At 40.2% G+C, this 23,918-nt stretch overlaps 3 protein-coding genes across 7 annotated transcripts in view; 1 reads left to right on the top strand and 2 right to left on the bottom strand.

The window, feature by feature from the left end:
- LOC122089089 (protein DJ-1 homolog C) overlaps positions 1–1,456 on the bottom strand; it is a 6,577-nt gene extending 5,121 nt beyond the window's left edge. For all 4 annotated transcript variants that reach the window (XR_006143217.1, XR_006143218.1, XM_042658546.1 and 1 more), the window contains exons 1-4: positions 1,223–1,456; positions 943–1,143; positions 662–811; positions 374–553 (exon numbers count right to left, since the gene is read on the bottom strand). Coding sequence is in view for 2 of the 4 variants with exons in the window: in XM_042658546.1 (XP_042514480.1) it covers positions 374–553; positions 662–811; positions 943–1,143; positions 1,223–1,444 (753 nt within the window). In the remaining 2 variants the exon portion in view is untranslated. The remainder of the gene's footprint in view (positions 1–373; positions 554–661; positions 812–942; positions 1,144–1,222) is intronic.
- Positions 1,457–1,736: 280 nt separating this feature from the next.
- On the top strand, positions 1,737–12,355 carry LOC122089088 (methylcrotonoyl-CoA carboxylase beta chain, mitochondrial-like). Of its 2 annotated transcripts, XM_042658544.1 has the most exons (10): positions 1,737–1,941; positions 2,028–2,147; positions 2,571–3,005; positions 3,146–3,236; positions 5,335–5,567; positions 5,656–5,820; positions 10,689–10,763; positions 11,275–11,406; positions 11,552–11,608; positions 11,877–12,355. In XM_042658544.1, the coding sequence occupies exons 1-10, from the start codon at positions 1,747–1,749 to the stop codon at positions 12,078–12,080; spliced, it is 1,707 nt and encodes a 568-aa protein (XP_042514478.1). In that variant the 5' UTR covers positions 1,737–1,746; the 3' UTR covers positions 12,081–12,355. The 2 variants fall into 2 exon arrangements, with proteins under 2 accessions (XP_042514478.1, XP_042514479.1); XM_042658545.1 differs by lacking the exon at positions 10,689–10,763.
- A 1,983-nt stretch (positions 12,356–14,338) lies between these two features.
- LOC122088920 (RNA-binding protein Musashi homolog 2) lies at positions 14,339–23,208 on the bottom strand (the record flags this gene model as incomplete). Its single annotated transcript, XM_042658298.1, is given in 6 exon segments — positions 14,339–14,645; positions 21,708–21,848; positions 22,005–22,109; positions 22,239–22,366; positions 22,810–22,942; positions 23,132–23,208. Coding segments are annotated over 6 exon segments (656 nt in total), but the record flags the coding sequence as incomplete, so codon positions are not given.
- Positions 23,209–23,918: the final 710 nt, after the last annotated feature.

The raw sequence follows: 23,918 nt of genomic DNA, 5'->3' as shown, positions 1-23,918 counted from the left end.
AAAAAAAAAAAAAAACACACACACACACACACACTCCCCCTTTCTTCCTTTTCTAGAACACCCTCCAGGAGGTGCATGCAGAGAAGACAAGTTGCCTGGTGCTGGGAGGATACTGGGTAGACAGGCATGCAAAGTTGTTACATTCTCAAGTTTTTTAGTGACCTCTATGACTCAGAGGGGTCTGTACGATTGCAACATCAACTACAATCAGAAAAAAATTTAACTGGACACATTCTTAGAATTTCTGTAGATGTCCTTGACTACCTAGCAAAATAAGGACCTCTCTCTCACTGTGTTTAAAATATTTCATTGTATAATAATAAAAATTACACCCCTAAGGTATATAAAGGAAGAGTAGATTTCTAAGACTTACCAGCCATTCTCCAACTTCTTTGGCTACAGTCTCCCCAAAAAGCTGCTCCACTAAGGACAGAGCAAACACAAAGGCAGTTCCAGGACCTCGACTTGTTGTAAGCTCTCCGGACACTTGAATATTAGATTTAACAGCCCAGAATCTAGGAAGCTTGTCCATAAATGCAGGATGACAAGTTGTCTAACAGAAACAAACTATATTCAAATGAGCCCACTAAGATACAGGCTGATACAAAATTTCAACAAAATACCAGGTCAATTTCAATGAAAATAAAGAAAACACAGATACCTGTTTTCTCTTGAGAAGTCCCCAGGGCAGAAGAGTTACTGCAGGAGCAGCACAAATAGCCCCGTATAACCTTTTCTCTTCAGCTTGTTTGCTTGTTATCTTCCTAAGGATTTCGCAGTCTCTAAGTCGTGCAGATCCTGGCATTCCCCCCTGAGATATTATACAGTGAACAACACAAAGGAAATTGGATGATAAGAAGAAGTACAGATCAGGTCGTTTAAGCAGAAACCTAACTAGGAAGAGAAAATTCGATTAACGTGGAATGCAGGAAGATTACTGACCGGTAAAGCGATAAGGTCGAAATCCTGGTCTAAGCAGGTTGAGATAGAGGCATCAGCAACCAACCTTGTCCCAGAAGATGCTTCAACCTCGACCTCCGGTTCGACTGAGGCCAAAACCACATGGGCACCAGCTCTGCGAAGAACATCAACTAGAATGACAGCTTCCATTTCCTCAGTGCCGTGGCCAATTGGAACCAGAACCTGTCACAGACAAGAAGAACATACTCTTCTTCAAGGTTCAGAAGCCAAAGTTTTCAGGGTTTAGGGTTTAGATGAGGACCTTCTTCTTTGTAGTCGTTTCTATTGTCTCTGTCGTTATTGTTGTTGGCTTGGGCTTGGTAATTGGTTTGGCTGAGACCATTGTTGAAACCGAACGCTTTCGCTCTTGAGAGGCGACGGGTGAGCACGACGACGAACGAAGCACCGCCACTGCATCGTTTGGACATCGTCGCCGAGACGGGAACGTAAGCGTAGAAGGTGAGATGGAATACAGAGACTCCATCGTCTCTCGCAACGACAAAGGAAACTCGTTTGGCTTTGGATTTAGATAACGAGCCGTGATTTTGCCAAAATGGATCGTTTGAGGGGAGGAGGTGAGGTGAGGTGACTCGATCCGTTATTTTTTAAACTTAAAAATATGTAAAGCTGACTCAGCTCCAACGCTTGTGATTTAGCGGATAAGACAATTTCCATCAACATCGCCACGCACAGAGATAGAAACAGATCAGATAGGAATGCTGAGAAGAATTCGAGAAGTATAAATATGATGTAGAGAGAGAGAGAGAGAGAGAGAGAGAGGGAGAGATGATGAGACTGAGAGTATTGGCAAAGCGAGCGAGTTGGTTTATTGAGGAGAGAAGCAGCGTTAATCTTCTCCAGATAAGAAAGTATTGTTTAGGAGTCCTCCCGGACGGCATCGACCGCAACTCCGATGCCTTCCGTCGCAACTGTGAAGCCATGGATGGACTCATCTCCCAACTTCAATCTCACATCGATAAGGTTCTCTCTCTCTCTGGCGTGTTCTCAATTTTTGTGTGCTAGCCGGGTCTAACTGAAATGGGGTGTCCCATGTCCGTTTGTTTTAGGTTCTCTCTGGGGGCGGTGCTGAAGCTGTAAGGAAAAACAGGAGTCGGAATAAACTTCTTCCCAGAGAACGGATTGATCGTTTAATTGATCCTGGCTCTTCGTTCCTCGAGTTCTCACAGGTTTGAACTTTGAACTACTGGCTTCCAGTTCCTTTATCATCATTTTTATCTTTTAGTTGTTATGTCTCCGATTTTATTTGGAAAAATTGAATTGGAGTTGATAGAATTTGAATATCGTAGAAGCCTTCTATTGAAACTGGCGAGAAATTTAATCAGAGAAGGTTAGATTTGTCAGATAGGTGCAATTACTGGGCTTGCTATTCCAGATTTTGAGTGCATGAGCCTGATATAGCGGAATTGCTGTTTAGACCATTTCCCGGGGAGACAAATGCCTTTCTGTGTATTCAGGCCTTGTTTTATAAGAGAAGATTTCTTCTAGAATTATGATGGTTAATTCTGTCAATGGGTGTTTCCAGTTCTTGCTGAATGTAATATTTATCACAAGTGGTTTTTCTGTTCCTAACTTGAACATTGTGAATGAAGCTTGCAGGCTATGAACTGTATCAAGAATCCTTACCATCTGGAGGGATAATCACTGGAATAGGACTGGTGCATGGACGGCCTTGCATGTTTGTGGCTAATGACCCCACTGTCAAGGGGGGAACGTATTACCCCATTACTGTTAAAAAGCATCTTAGAGCACAAGAAATCGCTGCCCAATGCAACTTACCATGCATCTATCTTGTTGACAGCGGAGGTGCTAACCTTCCAAGACAGGCAGATGTCTTTCCTGACAGAGATAATTTTGGTAAAATATTCTATAATCAAGCCCAAATGTCTGCACAGGGTATTCCTCAAATTGCACTGGTTTTGGGTTCTTGCACAGCTGGAGGTGCTTATATACCTGCAATGGCTGATGAAAGTGTGATAGTTAAAGGAAATGGTACCATATTTTTAGCTGGCCCTCCTCTAGTGAAGGTTAGTTCTGGTGCTCCAGAAACTCTTCATGTTCCAACTCTTAATGTTTTCTATGATTTCCTTCTTTGTTATTTGGATTTTTTTTCTTTGGAAATGTAAATTATAACTATAGGTTGTATCTGAAGGAGCAATTTTGGTAGGCTGCTACAGGAGAGGAGGTTTCAGCAGAGGATCTGGGCGGTGCAACCATGCATTGTAAGATATCAGGTGTCTCTGATCATTTTGCTGAAGGTATTCTCTCGTTGTTTTATTTTGCTCTCTTCCTCATGGTTATGGTGTAGTTTTCTTGATGTTTATTACTTTATACATTCATAATGTCATTTAGATTTGCTTTGAACTTCCACCACAAGTTGCCTTGATGGATCAGTTTAAACAGCTCTATCTTGCTCTGCTTCTCCGAGTTCATGACCATATGAAAAATGAAAAAGTTCTACTACAGTAAAAAGAAGAATGGAGGTTCTTGTCCCTGCAATTCTGTGAAGGGAGAAACCGTCAGCATAACAAGGATGATGAAAAATGTAGCTAATAAACTGCAAATTACTCTCCACATAGCAAAGTGATTACTGACTTAATTTGCCTCTTTATGCATGTGTCCAAAAGAAATGACAGTCCCTTTTCAGGGTGTGGTAATTTGGGCATCAAAAACCTTGCCTGGTTTTGGAAATCTATATGCTGAGGGAATTTATTATTCAATTGGGACTTCAGACCCAATCGAGCCCAAGAGTGTTAGCAGGCTTGACATTGGAGTTGCAGCTTGTGTAAGCCCTACTGTTAAGACATCCTGATCCAATGGAAGGAGTGGCATTGCCATGAATCTTTGTCAGCCCAATGAGATTGTCAGTTTTGCCACTCAGATGGACAATGTGATTTTTAAATCTGCAGCTCCTTTCCTTTTCCCATACTTCATTGTTCAAGATGGTTAGTTCTTTTCATGATTGACTGAACCATTGATGAAGCTGGTTCTGATAAAAAAAAAATTCAGAAATCATGTCTGATCGAGTGTCTGTACTTGCTTTCATCCTTTTGCCACTTTAGGTTTATTTCTTTTAGAGGCCGTTTCTTACTTTGGATTTGGACTAGTTTAGTTTTAAATTTCGTTGCATGCTTTTGTGAATATAATACTGTGCTTTCCAAGTTTGCTCCCATGCACATAAAAGTTTTCTCATATAGCTTCTTTTCGGAGTGGAAATCTCCAATGGGCACTACTATGACATTACCCTTTCAAAGTCATTCCGCTAGTATCTGAATTAGACTCGACCAATCCAGTTCTTAGAGGATATTACAAATCTATAATCCATGCTCTAATCAAGTCCCATTCCCCACCAGACCTGAAATGAGTGAATGATTCTCCTGAGCTGCTTCTAGATATTGCCCCAATGGCAAATGACCTTGCTTCAATATTTCATCAAGTTTTTTTTTTTTTTTGGTGTTGCTTTCTTGAACTAATTGCTAAGAGTAGAGCATGTTGAGGTACTGATTAAGAATTCAACCATGTTTGTCCAGTGAGATATTCTGACAGTAGTCCAATTGATGACATCTTTAGTGAACAGGACTTTTTGCTGAACCAATATATTATTTTTTTCTTACTGCACCAGAATTATCTAGTGTAGCACATCTCACAATATGTTCCCCTCTTACACTGCAAACACCAAATCAATGGCCGAATAGGCATTTAACTGATTTTCTGTCCTTGTAGCACATAGTTGAACATCTCAAAGGCCAAATCACTTTTTGTGCCTTCTTTGGAGCATATTACAAGTTCGCAGATGTCTTTGTGCAACTGCCCAAGACTGGGGTGGGAGCATGCTGTTCCAATATTACAGAAGCAAGAAAAACAAATGATACAAAGGAGGAGTTTTTGGATGTCAAGCCCATATTTCAATCTCCACACCCCACCACAACCACCCCCCCCCAAAAAAAAAAAAAAAAAAAAACCCAAATGATACTCACATTTCTTTAAAGTAATAAGAATTTTCCACATTGGACTAGCTTACCGTGTTTCTCATTCTAGACACCTGCAGTTTCACCTTCAAGATTAAACAAATTGATCCTTTGCATTTCTCATCCATACTGGAAAAGGAAAAAAGTAAGTCCCTATAGTCTCTTGAATGAGAAAGGAAGAGAATCCATGTTTTTCATGTAACATGCATTCTTTGAATCCCTTTGTTAAGAAACCAGCCATCCAGTGAATTCTCCCTGATTGTCAAGCTTTGGAAGTTGATTGGAAAGACAAGTGTCAACTAATTTATATTTATATATTGTTGTCAATGACAGTAAAGAATCAACTCGCATTCTTGATCATATATGTGACCAGGTTTCTTTATTGTAGATGAGCTGCATGGACTTGCTATTGGGAGGAATATCGTCAAGAACTTGCACATGGCTGGAAACCAAGGAATGATGTCAAATGGTCTTCTTGATTTTAAAGATCCATTATATGATGCAAAGGAGCTCCGTTCCATTGCACCAACAGACCACAGGCAGCCTTTGGACATCAGATCAGTAATTGCTCGTATTGTCGACGGCAGTGAATTTGACGAATTCAAGAAGTTGTATGGCACTGTGAGGGCATTTTCAATCACTTGGATTGTTAAGGCAGTGTTCTTGTTTGTTGATTCAAGGCATAGGAACTCTTACACCTTTTGTGCAGACTCTTGTAACAGGTTTTGCAAGGATATTTGGACAACCTGTTGGAGTTATTGGAAACAATGGAGTATTATTTACGGAGTCTGCTCTAAAAGGAGCCCATTTCATAGAGTTATGTGCTCAGCGTAACATTCCTTTGTTATTTCTTCAGAATATTACTGGATTTATGGTACGTTCTTCTTTTCTTCCTTGATCAACATTTTATCCATTTGTATGTGACTAACATTATATAGGAAGATGGGTGCACATCAAAGTGATTCAAGCCTGACCTAGAATGAGTGCATTCTGTGAAATTCATCAAACACCCAGAGCAGTTTTGCCTCTCTAGTGGTGGCCTTCTCTTATAATCTTGTGGATTTAAAAATTTTCTTCTTTGAATCGAAAATAGTATCATATTTAGAGAAAAAATGGTCTATCTGAAAATAAAAATATTTGGTCTACATCAAAGACATGGCCGGCATTGTCAACAAAAACTTGTAAGTGCTGGTTTCCCCCCCCCCCCTTTTTAGATTGTAAACAAACAGATTTTGTCACACCCCGTTCACACCAAACCGGACCAGTGACCGGGTTAACACCGGTTAACCCAAACCTGCCAGGATCATCTGATACAGTATTCCACCACAACATACACACAACTAATAAAAGCTTATCAGTTCAGCTTAGTCTTGGTTTACCTGTGAATATTCCCATAATACTTGATACCCGAATTGTGATATAATAGTTATATACATGTGGGCCCGAAGGCATGATATTTACACAATAAGAGTACAATTCACATATCAAGTACATAAAAGAAATCATCAAAAATCAGAGTATACAGCTCGGCTTGGTATCAGAACCTAGAGCTCAGCTCGGCATCAAAGGTTGAGCCCAGCTCGGCTTCACCATGTAGAGTTCAGCTCGGCATCAAAAGTGGAGCTCAGCTCGGCCTCAGAACTGCTATCCCGCAGCACAACTCTCGCACGAGCAATCAGTGCCGTGCCATAACTCCTCAGGGGCCCACCAGTCCTCTTCAGGGAACTCAACCGTGGGACCCACCCCGTGCTCTTCAGATGGATGACCTGCAAAATCATCTAAAAGAGGTGCACACGTGGGATGAACTCACTAGCTCAGTAAGTGGAAAGATGGACCACACAGCAGTCCACACAACAAATCACAACCATATGCACTATATGTTATGCAATACATTTTAATTCACATCCACCTAAGCAACATTACTAAGTCCTTGGTTTAGTGCTACTACAGCCACAGTGCGCGTATACTCTGGGTACGAGCCACGAACTCCATCCCGCGATACGCCCATAAGGCTGTCGGAGAAGGCCCACCGTGAGTACTCGGAAAAATAAAACATGCCGACCACCGGCTCTCAACATAAAATAAATGACAGAAATTAAAGGTGCTGACTCCAGCAATTTAAAAGCAGTACGATTGGCCCTCTTGAATATACCACCGGGGTTGCCGATTGTCCTATTGACCAGCCGGGCGTAATGTCTAACCGCCACAATGACCCGACAACCGCGACCACTGCTTCCCCCCAAATGGTAACCCAACACCTCAACCCCTGTTGGGAAGGGTCGTAGCACGGGTAGATGATAATCCTAAACCGCATGCTCCTATATGACAATAGTACGATTGCATAGTGTCACGACGTCCCATACCACGGGCCACCAATGCACTCGTTTCCAAGCCGGCTACGACATCTAGTCTATTAATGCATCATGCACAATGATGTCCACATTCATCACAGAAGCATATTATCACTTGGCATTTAGAAAATAAACACAACACCCATGCATAACCATGTGAGGATGACTAAACTACATAGCATTTCCATGATGACATGGCTAGACTAGATACGATTAAATGAATGCCAAACAATGCCTTGAAACAAGGCCAAACGTCCTCTCCCCACTTACCTGTAGTGTACAAGGATTCACGCTCGGTACGGGTGAGATCCGGTGTGAGAAGCGTAGGATTTGGTGAACCTATCATGAGTGAGCGGGGTTAGTACTTCACCATTTTGGAATCAAGATTAACACAATCCAATGACAAGATCATGTTTAGAATCCTAAAAGAAGGTCACACATCCAATTTGGGTCCAATTGGACGTAAGAATCACATTTGGAGCCTCTCGGGTGGGTCGGACAGCCCACCTGTCTGACCCACTAGTCAAACCCACCGGTCTGGACCGGTGGGTAGGTCGGCCCGCCGGTTGGGCCAGAGGGTCTGCTAAGACCGGCGGGCAGGGTGGCCTGCCGGTTGTGCCCGAGGGCCCTGCCCTCTCAGGAGGGTGCCCACAGGCGGGCCAGATGGCCCACCGGTCTGGCCCATCGGTCTTGGCGGGAACCTGTTGTTTCTTCCCAAACTTCCCCCAACCTTTGGGGATTCAAATGGGGCTTTACCAAACCCATTCTTCACACATTCAAGGTCTCATAAGATGGCTCTAACCTATATCTAGGTTAGATTTTAGGAATGGGAAGCCATCTTACCTTCTTTACTCAAGAAAACCTTCAAAACCTCAAAATCGCTTCAAATCCACAATGCTTCTCCAACCTTGTAAATACTTCTTCAAATCCTTCAAGATCAACACATAAATCATCTATTAAACCTTAGATTCATCATTTCAAAGGAGATTTACAAGATCCCGAGAAACCCTACCCAAATCAAGGGTTTTACTTGGGTATGGTGAAGGTTTAAGGAACCCAACCTTTGCTCACCTCTAAACGTAGTTCTAGTGTTGGAGATCACTCTTCTGGCGTCGGAATGGGAAGATCAAGCCTCGGCGCCATTGACATCCATCTCTTCTTCCTCTTCCTTCTCTTCTCCTCTTCTTTCCTTTCTTTTCTCTCTCCTCTTTACTCTTCTCGCCAACGTCCGAGTGTCATAAATGAGGAAGAAAAAGAAAATAAATGCTATATATATACTTCTTAAAATAACTAAGTATTCACATGGGTGGGTCACTCAGGTGGGTGGATGCGCCCACCTGTCTGCCCACCTGAGGGCCAAAACTTGGGATTTTGACAGAATTCAGACCTCGGCGCGAATCTCACTCTTGGCATACGATGTAATATACGTATGCACCTTAATATACGGCTACATACCTGCTTTATCCGTACATAGCCTTATGATAGGTGCATGTACACGGCTTGGGTATTCCCGTCTCTTCTGGCACTGGCTCGGACTTGTCGGGCCAGCCGGTATTTAAGGTCACCCTTGCCATCATAGTCCATAAGGAACCCGCTCTAATTCTCTCCGGTTCGGGTCCTGCATGGTTAAACCGGGTCAACCGTGTAATTAGGCCGGGTTTAAGAAGTAGGGTATTACAGATTTGGTGTTTTATCTGCCTTACCTTATCTTTGGGTTTGGCTGTCTTTATATAATATTCAAATTCAGAAGTATGGTTACAATGGGATAAGCCTATACGGTTACGATGTGATAAGCTCAAGTATGTTATGAGCATATGAGGAAGTTCCTATAAAATTGGGATTTATATTTGACTAGGTCTACTAACAGTCAAAATTTGAATTTGAATTGCTAGAGACCGTTGTTCCTAACATGGATGAATTTATCTGTGAACTCCAACTTGTTAATGTCCTGCTTTCGAATGATTAATGCTTATTTGATCTAACATAAGTCCAAATCCAATCACCCCCAGGACTTGCTGATCTCATGTGACATGTTAGATTTTTTAATTTTCAGACAACTCGTAGAGCTCATTTATTTTTTGCAAAGTAAGTTTGCACCTTTGTGTTATGAAGGTAGGTGACATCAATAAAATCAATTTGGAAAAAAAAAAATCAGGGAAAACATTCTTGAGAGTTATCTCGTGATTCAATTCATGCTGTTTAGCTACACCTTCATCACCCCAGCCTTGTGACATCCATTAGGATTGGCTACTTGCAGTTTCATCATTAGTCTTGCTTTTACATGTACAGACACTCACTGTCCAATTGGGACCACCTGTAATTCTTTGAATGTGGTTATCTGTGATTTTTTCTTTGATATTTCACCCAGCTATCCATCGCAACATCCTCATGTTAGCTATTTTCAATTATATGGACATGTTTCTTTATTGTTCAGCTTTTGCTCCATAAAGCATGATTGATCCTGTGGTCCATCTTTATAAGACTATAAGTATTGCATTAAGGTTGATTGTTAGCCACACAACACTCCAGTTCACAGCTTTGCTTCAAAAACCCAGTTCAAACTCTGGTAATTTCTTCCATGATCTCTTACTCAACTTGAACTCACATAACCTTATACCAACTATTTCGGTCAGCAACACATCTTCCTCCACCATTTTACTTTATCTAGGGAAATGTGTTTTGTTAAATAATTAGCATTTTTCTTACTTCCTCAACTGGTGACATTATTAACCTTCATCATGTCCTTTCACTACCTTAAGCTTCCCCATTTCCAAAATTCTCCATGCACATAGACATTGAGAGGAAAAAAATTGAGCGAGTATCTTATGGTAATCCTGGAGAGAAAATTCTTCTTGAAAACAGTCTGAAGGAATATCTATGACCCTATAGGAAAAAGAGATAATGTCTGTCTTCTCATATGTAAACTGTTTTGAAACCACCAGTTCTTAATCCACTTAAAACTTCCACTTAATTATATATAGCATGAATTTCCACTTGTCTACAGCTTCATTGAATATCAACTCTCTATGAAACAAAGTTAAATGATTCTTAGTGAAGAAAGGTTCTAACTTCCTTCCGTTTGGGACATTCTAGTGCTGTGGTGCCATGAACCCCGTTGCCAGATAAATATAAGTACTCCGTAAATGGATGTTATTCTTTATTGATAATGAATTAGGTGATCTTGATTTGTCTAACAAGTTATCTTTGAGGGACATACCGTGTTTTCACTTTTCTGTCATTTATATGTGCTTAGCGGTCTTAAATCTTCCCTCTTCTTTGGGGGAGGTAACATTCCTTTACGTTGAAACTTGAAACTATTTTCAAGACCATGAAATTGTCAGACATCCAGACTGTGCCTCTTTTCATATTTTAAAATTCATTCATTGCTCAGGTTGGGTCAAGATCTGAGGCAAGTGGTATTGCCAAAGCAGGAGCAAAAATGGTTATGGCAGTTTCCTGTGCAAAGGTTAGAATCAAACATTTCATCATGTTCATCTGATATGCTTTTGTTTCTCTACGGTCAGAGATGTCAACATGTCAGGTTCGAGGCAGGTCATCCCCTTCACTAAACCCCTGCCTCATGAAATCCTCAAGGGATCTACTGATCCACAATATAATCAGGGCAGGCCCAGGGGGCTTTGCATACCAAACTCCTGCCAAACCTGTTAAGTGTTATACAAAACCACAAACAATTGGGGAAGATGAGTCAGTCTTGGGTTTGACTAACCTTGTTGCTATCCCTATCCATACTGTTAGGCATTAGTGAATCATCATTGTGTTTTGGGACTTCGCTTTGAGCAGAGGTACTTCATTCTGGAATCTTACGAGAGAATTCCTTTTCAACCCTATTGAACCCATACAAACATTTTTGTTATAGTAATGGAGAGTATCCATTTGCATTACTAAGAATGTACAACATCTTGTTTCTATTTAAGTTATTTTGTTGAATTCCATGTACCTTCTGATGACTTGCTCAGGTCCCTAAAATAACGATCATCATTGGTGGGAGTTTTGGTGCTGGTAATTACGGAATGTGTGGGCGTGCATATAGTCCTGATTTCCTATTCATGTGGCCAACTGCCAGAATATCTGTGATGGGTGGCCCTCAGGTAGTTCTATATTACTCTATCCAGAACATTTTCTTTCAATTCTTGAGTGTGATGTGAAGAGTAATGCAAGGCCACCCACACTTTTTCAAGTAGATTTAATGGTTTAATCTGTATTATTCCATTTGTTTCCTATGTCAATCTGAAGGCTGCTGGTGTGCTGGCTCAAATTGAAAGGAGCAATAAGAAAAGGCAAGGAGTTGAGGTAAGCTCTTCCTCTTTGAAATGTTACAAGTATAAGTTATCTGTGACCAGAGGGTGGACCTAGGTGCAAGGGTAAGGTTGCTCCATTGCGACCTAGTGGTCACGGATTCAAGTCAGGGAACAACCTTTCTACAAAGTTGGGATAAGGCTATGTACATTATGACCACCCCAGACCCCGCGGTGGTGGGAGCCTTGTGCAGTGGCTACGCCCTTATTATATGTTCTGTGATCAAACATTAAGTAAGCAGTTCATCTGTGTTTTTCTTCAGTGGAGTCAAGAAGATGAGGAGAAATTCAAGGCTAGGGTTGTGGAAGCATATGAAAGAGAAGGAAGTCCTTACTACTCAACCGCTAGACTCTGGGATGATGGTATCATTGATCCTGTAGACACAAGGAAAGTTCTAGGTCTCTGCCTCTCTGCTTCTGTGAAGCATGTCCCTGAGGAGACGAAGTATGGTGTATTTAGAATGTAAGACCGCGGTGTAGCAGTATATTCTGTCCAACACAAGAACTACTTGGGTTTGCTGGATGGTTCAAAACAGGTACTATCCAGGAACAGGGCTTTTCCAACTTCTGTTGGAATGAGTTAATAAGATTTTTTTTCTACATTGACTAGTACAGAATAAGAATGTCAATAAATGTGTTTTTATGTACGATTATAGGCCTTTACCAAAGTCATGCCTCCTTGTCTATGACTAAATTCTTTCAATGAAGCCTGAATTAAAGGGGTACTTCCCATCTATTTTCATCTTACTTTGTCCTGACAAATTCACACATGAATGCAGAGAAGAGGTTTTGGGTACCATTTAATTTTTGTGGACAGGATTTCTCTTCGTATGTTTGAGGGATCTTCTTGTGCTTCTGCTTCTCAGATTCTGAGTCAGCTTCTCTAAATGAGAAGCTCAATTATAATGAGCTTCTCATGCTTCTGGGTTTCTGCCTTCACACGTTAGCCGAGCACAAGGAGCTTCCCTTAATTTGCCCTTCATCCCATCGGTATAACTTCTGTTCTTGGGTCAGTGTATTCTCCTAGATCATCATCAGGTATGACCATTTCCAAACATTGGATATGTAAGACTAGGTTTTGATCCCCATGTGTCAATCTCAATTTCTCAATTATGTGTTGAACTTTTAACCCCCCCCCCCTCTCCCCCAATATTTTTCATCATCTTTTCATCGAAATTTTTTTCCATCAGCTAACTGTTTTCATTAAAAAGTTATCAGAGGACCAGAAGCGTATATGGATGATAATTCATTACTCCAATAAGTTGCAATGCCAGCTCCCAGGCTGAGCTACCTTCATCCTAGGAGGGAAACATTTTTTGGGTAGGCTCCAATTGGTCGCAAGGGAAATTGTAGGAAATGGAAGTGAATTTCAAACCTAATATCACAACTTTTGTAATCATTACTTTCACATGGTTAACAATTGAAGGAACCAAAAGATCTAAGAGCAAGCCTAAAATGACCATTAAAAAGGTGTTCATAGCTTGGTAAACCTAGGGATGCCTCATTAAAGAGGAATGATATGATAACAATTGAGGGGAACTAAAAAATCCAAGGACATGCCTAAAATGACCGAAAAGTTGTGAGGAATGACATGAAGAGTCTAGGTCTTATCCCTTGTATGACTTTAAATAGAGCATATAGAAAGGTCATGATCCATGTAGTTAGCCTCATTTACCTGAATATCTCCCATCTTGTGGGGTTTTTCCTCCTCTCTCCTCTAATTGTTTCTGATGATGAAAAGAGCTTTTATGTCATGTAAAATTTATGAAAACCAATATTTTAAGGTTGATAATGTTAGAAGACATCTGTCGATAACTAATTGATAATCAAGTGCAAAAAACACAATGGAATCACGCATCATGTATCTATATGTCATGTCGCTTTCTTTTTTATTTATTTATTTCTCATTTTTTGTTTAGATCTTATTTTTTTACTGCCTCATTTTGCACGGTTCCTTGGAGCCAACCCTCTTAAGTAGATAAGGCTTTGTTTTTTCATCGTTGTATGGATCCTACGGTTCAACACAAAGGAATCAGGCAAGATGTCAAGACTTCTGACAGTATACCGAGATCTTAACCTTTACTCAAGTGTCAGTGGCCAAGACAGAACTAGAGATGTTACATTTATCATCTGCCAATAGAGAAAAAGTATCAGATATTTTACCATACTTTGAATCAGAGTTGGAACATCTTTCTTTTCTTATTTTCAACTAAAATTTAATCATTGAATTGACCACTCTCTCCTTCCCCATTTAAATGACCTGCATATGCATAGGAGAGAGACTATGAGAGGGAGGCTGCCCTCCCCCACAAAGAACACTCCCTATCTACCACATGCACTAGCAAGAGTAAGAAACAGTGAAGTATGATAGTGAAGCATATTTTACTAGGCATAGTGACGTAGAAGGACCACCCTCTCCCACCCCCACCTCAAAAAAGAAAAAGAAAAAAAAAGGTATCCTTTAGAACCATCAAGCAGCAGCTCAGTTCAAGGCACCAAATATAGAGTAGGGATATATATTTAGGCCCCCATGGAATCACCATCCAGCATTAAATGTTCACTTTGCATTAACCATCTGAGTTGCATAATCTTCAGAAATCCTATCACACAATAAAACGGTTTGAGCCACTGATGGCTTCCCATAAACTAGAATTCTTACCTTCCCTTCCAAGGAAAATAATCGACAACAAAAAAAGGATCAAGTCTTCTGAATTGTACAGTGAGATGCTGGAACCCCTCTTTCACTCTTTTTGAGGAAAACAAAAGAAAGTAACTGACGACAAATTCTACTAATGTAAAATCTCCATGCTACATGATTCAAAGAAATTTACTGAGCAACTAAAAATAAGGTATAAATTTCCTGAATAAAAGCTACAGATAGAAATTTGATTTGATCCTGAACCATATAATATATGATCCGCTAAAATTGGCAATTTGTCAAGAAAAATAACTTTTCCCATCTAGTATGGCCTGTACCGCACGTCCATCCTTGAAGGTCTTCCACCTGTAGGCCCTGTACTGCCATAGCCCCACTGCACAGGAGAAAGAAGGGTGAGAAAGACAAAAGGTTCAATGGTGAAACGGCAAATGTATTGTCGCTAAAAAAAAAAAAGGTAAAATGACGAACGTTTGCATATGTCACATGAATGATCTGGCTAAGATTCAGCTGCCAGCAGGCTTGCCTTTAGACAAACATGCTGCCGCCACAGTTCATACACATGCATGAGAAGGGCGGGCAAGTTTCATTCTTTCAACACATTAAAGGCTGCAAATATTTGACGAGTTTAATTTTGAAATTTGATCTACGATACTGCTTATGGGTTAAATGGTTCTAGGACTACTGAATTGGAATCCTTCAAAGTATACATTAAGAATGATGAGAAATTAGTAGTAAACAAGGTCTTATAGAATCTAGGTATTCATTAATGATGTGATGCAACAGCGCTCCGATGGATCAACCCAAGCCTGCTCCAAGACCCGGACCAAGGCCCAGATCCGATTTGGGTTCCAAGTTACTAATTTGGATTCAAGATTAATAGAATATTCTAGGACTTTATTTTATTTTAAAAATATTTGTTATCTTTTATTTTAGGTTGTTTTGGGATAGCTATTAGGTAAGTATAAATTTCCAAATTTAGTTTTATTGTGTTTCCATTTCATTAGACTTTAATTTAGAAAACAATTAGGATTTTCTATTTCAGTTTTAAGAGTTTTTGTTTGATTTAGTATAAGTAATGCATGTAACCTAAGAAATTAGTTGGTTGATTAATGAAGAAAATTTGATTGGAAAAACCCCCCGCATGGCAATCTTCTCACCCCCCCCCCTTCCTTCTCTTCCTCTCCTTCCCTACGAGATTTCTTCCCCTCCCTCTTCTCTCTCTTTCTCTCTCTTGCAATTGGCTGCCTTCCATTATTTCTCTAACTAATTCTCCCCTTCTTCCCTGCTCTGTCCTGTTTGAAGCAGACTTTGGTGACCCATAGGAATCAGTAGTTCTCCCTCATCGCACCTTCTTTCTGCACAAACTTTTGGGTGTTAGTTCATCATCGAGGGGCGACTCTAACCCTTGAATTTCTGGCCTGAAAGTGATCTCCTCTGTGGGAGATGCAGCTGCAACTCTAACCAGGTTTGTACCTACCACCCTTGTGATTCCAGGTTTTGAATCTGAACATAATACTTGATCTTCTGGGTTTCTTTTGGAGGGTTTGACACAGCTGGATTATGCAATCCTACATGTGCAATTTCAGCCCAATCCCAGACCTAAACTGTGAGAATCTTCACCTGGAATAGGATAACTCCCGCTGGTTTTGGGAAGTTTCAAGGATGAAGAAGACCCTTTCAATGGTGAACGGTGTTTTAATTTTATTTACAATTTTTCCCAATAATACCCTTGCCTTTCTCCCATGTTCTCTTTTGTCCTTTGTTTCCTTTAAGTTCTAAGTTTGCCCCTTTATATAAATCATATTCTCCATTATATCCTCTTCTATTAAGTGACCCAATAGCACCTTAAGGAATTCTGTTACTTACCCCAATTGCCACTGCTCCTAGTCTTTGATTCCTAAATATTCAAATGGACCCACTTCCAATCAGCTTGGTTCTCTTGGGGCCCATCGGCACCCCCCATTATCTGGTATCAGAGCAAATTTTCTGTCAACTCCTTTACTCCAATGGTTGCTCACACCACCCCCTCATTTGAACTGTGGACTCAGTTTCTTCGACAGAATAAAGAGATGTTGAAGATGGTTAGAGCTCTTCAAGAAGAACGGGAAGCATATAGGATACAAAGGGAAGCACAAGTTGTTACCTTCCAAGACATTAACACAAGGCTTGATGCCCTAGAGTCACGTATTGGGAAACCGGGCGGACAACAAGGTCACGATACCAATGACATTGTGACGACACCTCGAGAACCGTGCCCCCATCTAGAGACCATTACATCAAGCTTTGTTGTCGATGTTGAAGATGAATGGGACAATCCGATGAAGGATGCTTCTGAAAAACTGATCGATGGCCCGATCTCATTTGTGAAGCCCCACCATCCGATTCCGATCAAAGTCATATCATTTGTTGACGACCATCAAAAAATCGTGACCGTTGATCCTGAGGTGCCCTAGATCTTTATCCCATTGGAACCATTGATCGAGGATGTTGATCGAGTGGTGTTGATTCTCTCCTACAAAACTCATGGACGAGTTTTTCTAAACAACAGGGGAGTTGATGCAGCAACGCTCCGATGGATCGACCCAAGCCTGCTCCAGGACCCGGACCAAGACCCAAATCCTATTTGGGTTCCAAGTTTCTAATTTGGATTCAAAATTAGTAGAATATTCGAGGATTTTATTTTATTTTAAGAATATTTGTTATCTTTTATTTTAGGTTATTTTGGGGTAGCTATTAGGTAAGTAGAAATTTCTAATTTTAGTTTTATTGTGTTTTCATTTCATTAGACTTTAATTTAGAAAACAATTAGGATTTTCTATTTCAATTTTAAGAGTTTTTATTTTGATTTACTCTAAGTAATGCATGTAACCTAAGAAATTAGTTAGTTGATTAATGAAGAAAATTTGATTGGAAAACCCCCAGCGTAGCAGTCTTCCCCCCCCCCTTTTTTCTTCTCTTCCTCTCCTTCCCTACGAGATTTCTTCCCCTCCCTCCTCTCTCTTTCTCTCTCGCAATCGGCTGCCTTCCATTCTCTCTCTAACTAATTCTCCCCTTCTTCCCTCCTCTGTCCTGTTTGAAACAGACTTTGATGACCCATAGGAATCGGTAGATCTCCCTCATTGCACCTTCTTTCTGCACACACTTTTGGGTGTTAGTTCATCATCGAGGGGCGACTCAACCCTTGAATTTCTGGCCTGAAAGTGATCTCCTCTGTGGGAGATGCAGCTGCAACTCTAACCAGGTTTGTATCTACTGCCCTTGTGATTCCAAGTTTTCAATCTGAACATAATACTTGATCTTCTGGGTTTCTTTTGGAGGGTTTGATAGAGCTGGATTATGCAATCCTACATGTGCAATTTCAGCCCAATCCCAGACCTAAACTGTGAGAACCTTCACCTGGAATAGGATAACTCCAGCTGGTTTTGGTAAGTTTCAAGGTTGAAGAAGACCCTTTCAATCGTGAATGGTGTTTTAACTTTATTTACTATTTTTCCCAATAATACCCTTGCCTTTCTCCCATATTCTCTTTTGTCCTTAGTTTCCTTTAAGTTCTAAGTTTGCCCCCTTTATATAAATCATATTCTCCATTATATCCTCTTCTATTAAGTGGCCTAATAGCACCTTTAGGAATTCTGTTAATTACCCAAATTGCCACTGCTCCTAGTCTTTGATTCCTAAATATTTAAGTAGGCCCGCTTCCAATCGGCTTGGTTCTCTTGGGGCCCACCGGCCCCCCCATTAAGATGTGAAAACAGAAATGGATGGGGAATAGTAATTATGGGGCAAGAACACAGAAATGGATGGGGAATAGTAATTATGGGACAATACTGAGATGAGGTTGAAATTGCACTCTGAATGACTTAGATAATGAAAGTTTACAGCGCAATGCCATCAGGCAAGTTGAAATACATGAAACCATATATACGATACAGGCCTTTCCTACACCTTCTCATCAGTATTTTTTTATTTTAAGAGGAAAAAAAAATCATGTAAGATGACGTAGGAATTACCTTCAGATCAGAGACACTTCTCCCTAAACAAAATACCTATTTATTGATATGAAGCATTCGATGTCTGGCACCCCAAATTTCATGAGAATGCCAATATCAAATAAGCCTTAAATTTAACAAGAAATGCACCACTCAAGCTAAATTTAGCATCATGAATCCTTTTGAAGCCTCGATTGGGGTCCGCATGATTATAATGACTAGTAAAAAATAATCAAAATTGACGAATCAAACTCACAATCTAGCCAAGCAAAAGGAAAATTATATGCCTCGTGATACGATCTTGTTAATTCTTATTTAATAAATGCCTGAATCTAGTAAAGTATGTTCCCAAGAAAAGGAAAAGTGTGACGGTGAAGATGAAACATGAAAATTGGAACTAAAAACACAATGGCAGAAAGAGCATAGCTGTCATGAGGAAGGTCAGAGATGTCCTTCTAAAGCTTGTCAATAAGGCCGATGGGAACTAGTATACCAAAAAACCCCATAATTTCTAGATGAGCAGAGATGCAACTACGGCTGGGCCCACTGAGACTGTCTGACCCAACGCAACAGTGCCCAGTTGGGGTATCCAGGTAGGCTGGGATATGGTTAAGAAATGCGAACCTCAAGTTGGGCAAGTAAAAGTAAGGGTTAATGCTCCAAGAGGTTCACATAAATATAAACACTATAAAAGCCTATATAGAGAGTGCCAAGCATAATGGCCATTATGCTAGCCCTAGCACAACAGAGTGACAGACACCTATTTTGAGCCACATGGAGGATAATATGCCCAACCTGAAATATTAGAGTGCTTCCTAGACTGGCCATGCAACCATAGCCTGTAGTTAGTTAGTTTATATTTATTTTTTTTTGGGTTGGGTTGGGTTGGGTGGGGTGGGGTGGGGTGACATTTCCCATCAATAGCCCATGTGCCAACTAGGATGACAGCCCAAAGGCTGCCGGATTGCGTCCCAACTCAAGGAAGGGCGGCCATAGGGAAAGGGGGGAGGGACTAAAACTCTAGACGTGCCATGGCGGTAGCTGCTTCAACAAGCAGCCCTTAACCAACTGCACTAGTAGTTGTTGGCAAAGCCTATATAGTTCACCTCATACTAATTCTTCCCCTGTATACAGTTTGATGGGGATATCAAGATGTATAGTCGAAAGAAGAAGAAGATTCAACCAGGTCCATCTTTGTGGTTGGAGGATTAAACAAGAAAGAAGGAAAGAGAAGAAACAAGAAAGAAGGAGAGAGGAGTCGAACCAGCCTTCCAGCGCTGGGTTCGACCCCCCCTTGTCCTCCCAGTCAGTAGATCTTGTGGACCCCACCAAACCTTATTTGATTCTAGTACTTTACTTTAAATCTAGTGATATTTAATTGTCTTACATAATTAGGAAACTAGGACTTCTTTATATCGGTCTATTAGGTAGTTTTTATTTCAAGCAATTGAGTTTTTAAATATCTTTTTTATTTTTGGAAGTTTATTCTATTTAAGTGTAAGGCCATGGCCATTGTTTAATTCAATGAATGTGAATTGAAAAACAGCCAAGAGCACAGCCCCCACCGCTCTCACGATTCTCTCTCTTTCAATCTCGTCTTTCTCCTCTCTTGTCTCGCCTCCCTCTCTTTTTCCATTCTTTTTTCTCTCTGCTGCTATTTTATATCCCCTTGAGGCTGAACTGTTGTTGCTGTATTTTTTTTCCCTTAATGTTGAACTATTGCTGCTGATCTCCCCTTTTGATGCTCACTGTTGCTGCTACACATTGCTGCGATTACTCACTACTGCTGTTACATACTGCTGCCATTACATCACTGCTGTTGCTACCCTCGGCTGTTGCTACTCTCGGTTGCTGTTTACTCTCTACTGGTGCTGATCTCCTTTCAATGAATGGATTACTATTGGCTGTACCTGCTGTCCGTAAGTTGCTGAGAGCCCCAACGTCATTCACCAAGCTACATCAACAATACTGAGGATCTCTATACAACCAACTGGACTTGTCTTCATCAACTAAAGGTGGACTGCATCTCTTTATTTTGGCGGACCTTGATCTCTTTTTTTCTCCTTAGATCTGGACAGCAGCATGGTAAAACATTAAACCAAACCCTCCCCACCTCCATTAATCCCTATATTGCAGCCCATTAACATTAAAACCAGCCTTTGCCCTTTGTTTATGCCTATTTTTACCCGTTGTTTTAAATCGTTTTGTCACTGTTATATCTCCAAAAGAAACCTTGTTGATTTTCTATTTTAGTTAGTTGCTAGAGGACATTGATTTTTTGCATATCTAATTTGGGTGTCTAGATTGATTTGTGCTGAACCTAACATTCGTATGTCGTTTGTTCCCTTCCCCATGTCCCCACTTGAAACTTAAGTAAGAATTTATGTGTTTTTCCGTCTAGATTATTATTGTTTTTGGCTACTTTGTTTATTAGTCTCATTTTATTTTGCATGCTTAATCTTGTTTGCTGAGTTTCTTTTGGTCCTATCTACCTAAGCCCCTTGAGTTAACCCTACCTAATTAGTTAATCTTGTAGGAGACCTAGTCACCTAGGAACCCCCTACATCACAGTTGGCAAAAAGTCACCCCATGAATTGACTTTTCAACTTTCTTTTAACATTTATCTTTCCACATGGCAAGGTCTGACCTGACATTTAACATGTAGATAGCCGATAGAAGGTTCCAGGCACAGTAGCGAACATTTGAAAATTGCTAATTGTTCTGGCCTGGAGTAACGAGCATTAGACAACCACCTTTCCTCTTTTGTAAATTATGTCTATATTAGTATGTATTTTGCAACACCTGATTCGGTGATTATTTACTATGCAAGATTTTTTAAACATGTTTACATGTGATCTTAGCCAAAATAGTACATTAATAATCAGGTTAGCCTGAGATCTTCAAGTTACTTGGGCTGAGCTGGGTTTTGTTTTTTTTTTTTTTTTTTTTTTTTTTTTTTGGAGGTTTTAGGCTTGGGATTTACATTCTTGAGCTGGGCTACGTTTGACTCAAACCTGGTCCAAGGTGCATCCCCACAAAGGGTAACATCATGTTCAAAAAAGCTTGTATGACAAGATTTATCTAGTTGCAAACAAAGGGAGAAGGGTGAAAACTGAAAAACATTTGCATGGTAGAAAAGGGAGGGGTGGAATTGAAGTTCAGTGAGATACCAACCAGCAAAGATATTTCAGGATGAATTAAAGAAATATGAAATTTAATGAGAGCTAATGGAATTAGTAACTATGAACCAATAAGTTTTATATTGTTTTATGCCTCTTTCCTTCAGAAGCTAATCAACAGCTTATCTATTCCTCATTAAACGGTAAAAAACAAGCAGCATCAAGTGCTAAATTCATTTAATGATTTCTGATGTTTTTCTTCCCCCAGTGCCCAAGAAACAACTACTAAGGTATTATGCAGGCTAAAAGGGGATACAGAGTACTCACATCATCATAATCCAGGCTCCCATACATCCTGCCATAAGTACGCATAGGGCCACCGTAGCCCCCATATAGATCAGTACCCTCCATCGTGTAACTTCCACTTGGAGCAGCTTCATCAAGTGGCGTGGCTGAATCTATGGCAATCTGCATAGCATTATATAAAAATGATGGGGCTAAGAAATTGGAGTGGCTTGGAAGTGTTATTACGGGATCTCTCTCTTCCGAGAATTGTATTCTGTATACTTCAACATCCTAAATTCTTAAAGCAACAAATACACAATTGAGATGCTAATCTTGTACCTGCTGACCACAAATCTCATGAGGTCTTCGGGAAACACGCTCCGCTACACCATCTTCAGCAAACGTTACAAATCCAAATCCTCTATGTCCAGTTCTCTTTGGGTCCTGCAAGGAGCACAGAATAAGAAACGATGTCTCTTTTGAGTACTTTGGATCCACCTTTTTTTTTTTTGGAAGAATACTTTGGATCCACTTGACAGTTGTGGCGCCAAAATCTGTTTTCATTGTTTTTACCTTGGGAACATAAACATCTAAAATACGGCCAAATTTGCCAAAATATTGACGGAGATCTTCAACACTTGCTTCCTGTGGAAGCCTGCCAATGAATATCTTCTTACCCATTCCTCGATTTGGTTCTGCTCCTACATGGTCGAAGAATAGACATGTTTAAAAGGTACTGCCAAAACTTGCACAAGTGGAAGTGGAAATCAACGTAGGAGAAAGTGATGGATACTAACTACATCAGTGCCATAAAACAATTAAAGTCATACACAAAGATTTGAGATAATAGGTGAAAAAATAAGTAAAATGAGATGTTTTATCATAATAAAAAATTGATTCATTCTATAAAATGAATTGTTTAAGTCTACAAGGCCATAATAACAAAATTTGGAGTCTATTATTTTCATGTTATACTAACCTTCTTCACTCTATTTAATCTATAAAAAAGCTACCTTTTGAAGTAAAAAGGAATTTTTTTTTCTTTATTTCTATGAACAATAACTATCAATAGAAAGGTGTACACATGGACCAAAATGCAGGTGACAATAACACGAGAACGTTACAAACTTGCAAAGAAACTTACTTCCATAACCCGAGCCTGGATTATCATACAATGTTGGAGCACCCAGTGCGGCATATCTAGTGGCTGCATTAATATAAGCATTGTATGCACCATATCCACCCTGTGTCACTCTAGCTGGCTTGAAGTCTTCCTCCTGCTAATGTGACATCACATGTATAAAGTTAGATGACCACAATATGAACCAGAAACTAAAATCTTCAATGATAGAAGCAAGAATATGTAAATGGAACTCCAAAATAGCTCAAAGGAACTACAGCATATGCTAGATCCACTTTAATGCATTCAGCTGAAGAATAAAGGGGTAATGGTGGTTGAAAGTTGCCTTAGGAGTAGCCCTGTCCACAACAACAGTCGAACCACCCAGCTCATGTGTATCAGACATCAAGTTGTCAACAGAATCTGTGACAAGAGAAAAGCAGATATCTTTAGTGTCAGAGGAACTAAATATAAATGAACAAGAAAAGAAACTGCAAATTGCAAATTGCAAATTGCAAACTTTCCCTCACTCTTGCTTGAATAGTAGCTGGTTAGATATGCCACAGCAACATGAAATACAAGAGAGTAACCCAGAACATTGTCCCACAATTAAACACAAGAGTACAGAAATTGGTAGGGAGATCAAGCAAAAAGGAGAAGATAGATTTTATTTGAGTCTCCTTAAGCTCTAAATAATAGGGGTCGACACCAAAGAGGTACCATGGATTAGTGCATTGTGCATCCATGGTCATGGCAACCAAGATTATCATCTTATGTTTGTTCTCAGATTCTTTTATCTTTACCAACAAATCTGCTGTAAGATTACATCAGAGAGTAAAAATTAGATGACACAAGATAACCAGATATTGGCTATAAGGAACCAAACTCAAACCAAAACATGTTTATGATTCTTCATTTTGGTTGTATCTTTTGTACCTTCTACATTATCTACATCCAACATCACCACCTACTGCCCACGCTACTCCTTGTTCTACCTCCTCCCCTGCCCCCCCCTTCCCACCCTTCACCCAACCTTTGGCTCGATAGGGGGTGAGGTAGGGTTTTTTTCTTCTTCTTCTTCTTCTTCTTCTTCTTTTTTTCTTTTCTTCCTTTTTTCTTTTTCTTTTCTTTTC

The sequence above is a fragment of the Macadamia integrifolia genome, chromosome 9 (genome assembly GCF_013358625.1).
Source record: "Macadamia integrifolia cultivar HAES 741 chromosome 9, SCU_Mint_v3, whole genome shotgun sequence".
NCBI classification, from domain to species: domain Eukaryota; kingdom Viridiplantae; phylum Streptophyta; class Magnoliopsida; order Proteales; family Proteaceae; genus Macadamia; species Macadamia integrifolia.
Note: the sequence above shows the minus strand (reverse complement) of the source record. Positions and strands in the feature narration are given on the sequence as shown.

Excerpts from the sequence above, each read along its gene's own strand:
- LOC122089088 (XM_042658544.1), top strand. The coding sequence starts at position 1,747 with ATGATGAGACTGAGAGTATTGGCAAAGCGAGCGAGTTGGTTTATTGAG. Across the intron at positions 1,942-2,027 it reads TTCAATCTCACATCGATAAG|GTTCTCTCTGGGGGCGGTGC; the intron begins GTTCTCTCTCTC and ends CGTTTGTTTTAG. Across the intron at positions 5,821-10,688 it reads AGAATATTACTGGATTTATG|GTTGGGTCAAGATCTGAGGC; the intron begins GTACGTTCTTCT and ends TTCATTGCTCAG.